Source organism: Gossypium raimondii, chromosome 9 (genome assembly GCF_025698545.1).
Source record: "Gossypium raimondii isolate GPD5lz chromosome 9, ASM2569854v1, whole genome shotgun sequence".
In the NCBI taxonomy this organism is placed as follows: Eukaryota; Viridiplantae; Streptophyta; class Magnoliopsida; order Malvales; family Malvaceae; genus Gossypium; species Gossypium raimondii.
Window position 1 is genome coordinate 3,712,299 of NC_068573.1, and position 7,067 is coordinate 3,719,365.

Sequence of the window (7,067 nt, forward strand, 5' to 3'; positions counted from 1 at the left end):
ATTATCTTGCTCATTTATTTGATATTTTGCATGTCATTATCTTATTTATTTATTCATATTATTTCTATGAAATTGTTGTATTTATTATTGATATTTGTTTAAGGGCATCTATTCACACATTCAACATAACATTACACTATATTTTTACTCAATTTTAAAATAAAACTTTCCAAAATAAGGATAATACTCGTATTTAGGATTTTTAAGAAAATTGAGCCCTAACGTATTGGGTTCCGATTTTTTTGTAAAATCTCACAATCGAGGATTGCTCTTTAAATCAAACAAAATAAAACTTATCATCTGGAATTCAATATGTTGTGTCCTAATGTATTGGATATGACATGTTGATTTCTCGAGATAAAGATTTTTAAAGAAATAAAGGAAATATTGAATGTTTGAGATTTTAAGAAATTGTGCCCTAACGTATTGGGCCGCGATTTCTATATAAATTTTAAACAATTAGATATTTTCTTAAATTTTATTACACGAATTTTTGACTAACTCACTGTGAAGAGAATAAAATGTTGTGCCTTAACGCATTGGGTGTGATATTTTTCTTTTCAAAATGAGAAGGTCTTAATAAATAATTTAATTTAATTAAGGATCGCATTTTTTTACTCTCGACTTCAAGACATTAATTATTCAATTTGGTACCAATTTTTGGGCATTACGAGGTGCTAATCCTTCCTTGTACGTGAATCGACTTTAAATGCTTTTTTCAAACTCAGAGACCAAAGCTATTTTTTAGGTGATCCAATCACACCTTAATAAAAGATTGGTGGCGACTCCCAATTTTTGTTTTTTTAAAGTCGACAATAAAATTTAATTTTTTTTCCAAAATAAAAAATGGTTTCGACAGCTTGGCGACTCCGCTGGGGACATTTTTTTTAAAAAAATAAGAGTCGAGCCACAAAGTTGATTAAATTTTGTCTTATGGTCGAGAAAATATTTAAAAAAAAACAAAAGGGAAAATGATTTACCTTTCACATTCATTATTATTATTGCCTAATTGGTTATATTTTGCATAATACATCACATGACTTGAATGATCTACCCTTTTAAGTGGGAGTAAGAAACTATTCCTTCGTGAGGTTTTCACATCCGTATAGGATAGTGGATCGCTTTCGGAATACATCGGTACGTATGCCTTCGTGAGATTTTCATCTTCGTATAGTCATAGGGAAAATGTATTCCCCTGAACCGAACTTGATCTATATGAGCCTATAATGGGTGAAGATCGAGGAATCTGCTGGTTTGGGTATCTTTGCCCTGGAAGTCGAGCTTCATATAGTGAACTTTAAGAATCCATCATAGGTAGAACTATACTAAACCCTAGTAGATATCCAATTAGGTATTTTATTATTTCTTGATTATATTTTATGTGATACTGACTTTTTGTGTTTTATTTTGATTGCATGACATAGCATTTCATTTCATCATAAAAGGCGTCAGTCCATATTCAGTTGCTAGATAGAAAGCTTATCATTGAAAGAGGGTTTCTTGATAAAGTGGAGGACAATGCGGCTGTCCGAACTTGGTCTGAAACAACGCAGCAAGAAAAGGGTGATATTTTGGTTGATGGGTACGTGTCGGAAATATGGGACTTTATGCGCATCAGTGTAACTCAAAACAATTTGCAGGAATTGAAAGAGATATGGGATCAGTGTAATGACGAGGTTAGACAGCTATTCTATGATAATTATGGAGACCTGCCTTATTTGCTTGACGTAAATGTAGACAAGCGTTTGTTTCGAGCCCTCGCCCAGTTTTAGAATCCTGCTTACAGCTGCTTCACATTTGGGAAGGTTGATTTGGTGCCTACGATAGAAGAATATGTGGCTTTACTCCAATGTTCAAAGTTTCAAGTAGACAGGGTCTACTCTAGAGCGGTAAATGTGCCAGCCTTTTCAAAGAAGCTGATGAGTATAACAGGGATGAGTGAGCAATAGGTCGTTGTACAGATTAAGCAAAAGGGGGATAGCAAATGCGTTCTTTAGAGAAGCTTGAAGGATGCAATCCTCACACACCCAGACGTAAGAAAGAGGATAGATGTCTTTCCTTTAAGTATATACGGTTTGGTTGTCTTCCTTAAAGCCTTGGGGCATGTGGATGAAGCAGTCACTGATTTATTCAACCGGCTCGATAATAAGGTTACACCGATTCCAGCAATTTTGGTAGAAACTTTCAGGTCATCGAGTGCATGCCGAAAGACGGGTGAAGGTAGATTTATTGGATGTGCACAGCTTCTGATGCGGAATCCCGGATCTAGACACAAGAGAAACACAAATTAGAAATAAAAAAGAGAATAAATAAAATTAGTTAAATAATAATAATAAAATAAGGATAGATTTGCCCTATGGAGCCCTTGGTTAACTTGTAACCAAAAACGCCAATGATTGAGCGGCTCCCTACGAAACCCCTAGAAGAAGAACCTCTAGAAACACCGATGAACGGGAAAGAAATTTGAATAATTGTAACTCCGAAATACCCTCGAAAGTAACAAACTCCAAACTAAATAGTAAGAGAAGAATCACTCTACTCTCAAAAATTTGCCTCACACAAATTTGAAAGAAAACAAATACTCTTTTTTTATCCCCTCCAATGTGTAGAAAACAAGCCTATTTATAGGCAAATTACAAGAGTAATTGAAACCTAATAAAAACTCTTTAAAGAGTAATTGAATCCTAATAATCTTATCTCCCTGAAGTTGCAGTGGAGCAAATTAAAATCACAGATCTTATCTCTCTGAAGTTGCAGAGAGCAGATCGCACCTAGTCTTATCTCCCTGAAGTTGCATTGGAGCAGGCTAAGTAAGTAAGTCTTATCCTCCTGAAGTTGCAGTGAGGCAGACTGAAGATGACAAATCTTATCTCCCTGAAGTTGCAGTGGAGCAGATTAAAGCCAATAATCCTATCTCCCTGAAGTTGCAGTGGAGCGGATTAAAATCACAGATCTTATCTCTCTAAAGTTGCAGAGAGTAGGTCGCATCTAGTCTTATCTCCCTGAAGTTGCAGTGGAGCAGGCTAAGTAAGCAAGTCTTATCCTCCTGAAGTTGTAGTGAGGCAGACTGAAGATGGTAAATCTTACCTCCCTGAAGTTGCAGTGGAGTAGATTAAAGCCGATAATCCTATCTCCTTGAAGTTGTAGTGGAGCGGATTAAAATCACAGATCTTATCTCTCTGAAGTTGCAGAGAGTAGATTGCATCTAGTCTTATCTCCCTAAAGCTGCAATGGAGCAGACTAAGTAAGCAAGTCTTAGTGTGAGTTTGGATGGGCGGTGTGTTTACCTGCGGTTAGTATAAAAACAGCGGTGGCGGTGAGATTAGATACTGTAGCGATACTGTAGTGTGAGACAAAAAGTAAGCTAAACGCACCGCACCGCACCCAATCGCCCATCCAAACCCACCCTTATCCTCCTGAAGTTGCAGTGAGGCAGACTGAAGATGGCAAATCTTATCTTCCTGAAGTTGCACTGGAGCAAATTAAAGCCGACAATCCTATCTCCTTGAAGTTGCAGTGGAGCGGATTAAAATCACAGATCTTATCTCTCTAAAGTTGGAGAGAGCAGATTGCATCTAGTCTTATCTCCCTGAAGTTGCAATGGAGCAGACTAAGTAGGCAAATCTTATCTTCTTGAAGTTGCAATGGAGCAGATTAAAGCTGATAATCCTATCTCCCTGAAATTGCAATGGAATAGACTAAGATAGCAAATATTGTTCTTTTGAAAGTTACAGGGTGTAAGTCCTATCTCCTTGAAGTTGCAGTGGAGTGGATTGAAGCACCAAAGCTTATACCTCTGAAGACGTAGAAGGTCAGAATGAAGCTCAAGAAGGCGAGTACCAAGGTCCAGCACAACCGGGCAAAATTGGGCATTTTTTAAAGCTTATACCTTTTGAAGGTGCCTAGATCACCGTGAAACGGCTGAGGGAGCCACCCCCGAGGATCAATGGCCGAAAACTGAAAGGTTTCGTGATTTTTCGAGGCTTTTTGCTGATATTTTTAAAGGATTTGAACCCCGATTTGGGTATAAGGGGGTTTGAAAGGCTGAATAGGGGATTTTCCACTTTTTCGGCCACCACATATGGCGGCGCCATCATCTCGAGATCGTGGTCAAGACGGTGGCCGGTTTAACCGGCCGATGATCGAATCCGTAGGTTGCGTCTTGAGGTTGAGAGCTTTTTCGGAGGGATTTTCTACTTTTTTTTGAATGAAGGAATGAATTTTTTTTTATAATTTTGGCTTAAATAGCCGATCGAAAATGGCACCATGTGAATGGGGTATCCGCGCGTCGACCCAACCCAGACCCAGGATCCGCGTGTTTTTCATGCGAAGGGGCAAATTGCGCTTTTGGCCCTTCCGCCTTTTAATATATTTCCAATTAGGTTTTTTTATTTTTTAAATTCGTCCCTTAATTTATTTTAAATTTCAATTTAACCCTTTTGAACGGTACCGTTTTAGAGGAGGAGGGAAAATTGCCCTTCCAGCCCCTCTATGTAATTCGTGCGTTCAATTTAGTCCTCCAGACTTTATTTATTTAAGGATTTACCCCAGTTTTTTTTACTTGCAATCCAATTTAGTCTTTTTTTATATTTTTCTTAAAATCAATTAATTTTGATAATGTAATTGTTTTTTATTTTATTTTATGATTTTCATGTGTAATTATTATTATTTTATATATATATGTATATTTATTTTTATGTACGTATTTATACCCTTTTTAAAAACTAATACTTTTCGTATATTTATATATATATATACTTGTTTTATTTATTAATTGATTTCGATATTACTTTAATTGTTTCAAACCTATGTATTTTAGGTGTACATGTATACATTTTTTGTTTATTTCAATAATTTGTATATCAATTTATGTTTGCATATTTTTTATTATTATCTTGCTTATTTATTTGATATTTTGCATGTCATTATCTTATTTATTTATTCATATTATTTCTATGAAATTGTTGTATTTATTATTGATATTTGTTTAAGGCGCATCTATTCACACATTCAACATAACATTACACTATATTTTTACTCAATTTTAAAATAAAACTTTTCAAAATAAGGATAATACTCAGATTTAGGATTTTTCAAGAAAATTGAGCCCTAACGTATTGGGTTCCGATTTTTTGTAAAATCTAACAATCGAGGATTGCTCTTTAAATCAAACAAAATAAAACTTATCATCTGAATTCAATATGTTGTGTCCTAATGTATTGATGTGACATTTTGATTTCTCGAGATAAAGATTTTTAAAGAAATAAAGGAAATATTGAATGTTTGAGATTTTAAGAAATTGTGCCCTAACGTATTGGGCCGCGATTTCTATATAAATTTTAAACAATTAGATATTTTCTTAAATTTTATTATACGAATTTTTGACTAACTCACTGTGAAGAGAATAAAATGTTGTGCCCTAACGCATTGGGTGTGATATTTTTCTATTCAAAATGAGAATGTCTTAATAAATAATTTAATTTAATTAAGGATCGCATTTTTTTACTCTCGACTTCAAGACATTAATTAATCAATTTGGTACCAATTTTTGGGCGTTTCGAGGGTGCTAATCCTTCCTCGTACGTAACTGACTCCCGAATTCGTTTTTCTGAAACTCGTAGACCAAAGCTATTTTTTAGGTGATCTGGGTGTAACTCTTTCACTAGATTCTTAAGTACTACTATGTCTTTTCCATATTGTTCAACCTCAACGCTTGCACCCATCCCAGCTCCGGAGAGTTGATTTCCTAAAATAATAAATGGATTAAAATACAATTCGAAAAATAATGAAAAACAATCTCATGCAGAGCTTCGGGAAAACAAATTTAGTTACCAAATTCATAAGAATCAACTTTGTATCCCTTGGAAATAGTATACTTCATGAAATCCCCTGCATTTTGCAATTGCCAATCGCCAACCCAAAGACCCTTTTTGATTTCTGACCGATTTCTTCCGAGAAGAGCATTCAACCCGAATGTAACCTTTACTCTTCAAAATGTCATATCAATAAAGTCAATGTCTTTACTAAGAAAAAAAGGGAATGTTTAATTCTTTTTCGGAATAAATAGAAATACCAACCCAGTTTGATTGAAAAAATTATTGAGTTGGTCCCATCTTTCCATGGGAAGGCAGCCCTGAGAGAATCCAAATAAACTATCTTCATTTTTGATGAAATTGGGGCAATTCTTAACTCCTCCTACTCCGTACACCACTTGATCTTGCAACGACCCACCAATTTTGATTCTTAAAGGATTGAATGCTGAAAGTAGCATTAAAAATTAGTCTGAAATTGTTCTTACCAGCTTTGAACCAAGTTTAGTCCAACTCGTTCACGCAACCACTCTTATGAGGTGGCTTTTAACAGTATTCGAACCGCAATATTTGCAATCTTTTTTTTTTATTCATAGGGTATGGACTACCATGGATATATTATATACGTAGAACTCACCTTTTACTGCATTTATTAGACCCTTCATTTTCAAATCCTACGAAAAACATAAAGTACAAGAAAAGTCAAAATTTATGTAAAAGACATTGTTCATACACACAAAATAAAATATTCATACCAAATTTAAAATTCCAGCCTTTCCCCAAGGACATTGATTGTAGTTGCATTTTTCAGTAGGCCACCAATCCAATGTAGCGCATACAAAGTTATCATCTGTTTCAGCAATTGGTGTTGCTCCCTGAATCACAACGTTCACATTTTGCGTCGACGAAAGCGATATCTGGGAAACAAGGATTGCTAGGCTGAATATGCATTTCAAATCCATATTCACGAAAGAGCAGGAAGAATTGAGGGTAATGCAATTGTAATCATGCATGTGTTTATATATATGCGTGTATTAAAAGTTTGTTACAATTAGATATGAATTTAAAATTTGTTAGGAAATTTAATCGTGGCAAAGCCATCATCATCATTTTGTTTAAAAGTTACAGTTTTGCAGCTGCAACTTATTCCTTTTCAACTACGGTCGAGATAATGGTTCCAACTCGTTAGTTGGCATGAAAATTTCGTTTTAAAACCACTTTTGGGCCGTCTACCATTTCAATTCCAAATTAAAGGCT

At 35.1% G+C, this 7,067-nt stretch overlaps 1 protein-coding gene across 1 annotated transcript in view; it reads right to left on the reverse strand.

The window, feature by feature from the left end:
* LOC128032502 (heparanase-like protein 2) overlaps positions 1–6,772 on the reverse strand; it is a 24,688-nt gene extending 17,916 nt beyond the window's left edge. Inside the window, exons 1-4 of the mRNA XM_052620875.1 lie at positions 6,566–6,772; positions 6,448–6,484; positions 6,078–6,258; positions 5,833–5,987 (exon numbers count right to left, since the gene is read on the reverse strand). Coding sequence (XP_052476835.1) covers positions 5,833–5,987; positions 6,078–6,258; positions 6,448–6,484; positions 6,566–6,772 — 580 coding nt within the window. The remainder of the gene's footprint in view (positions 1–5,832; positions 5,988–6,077; positions 6,259–6,447; positions 6,485–6,565) is intronic.
* Positions 6,773–7,067: the final 295 nt, after the last annotated feature.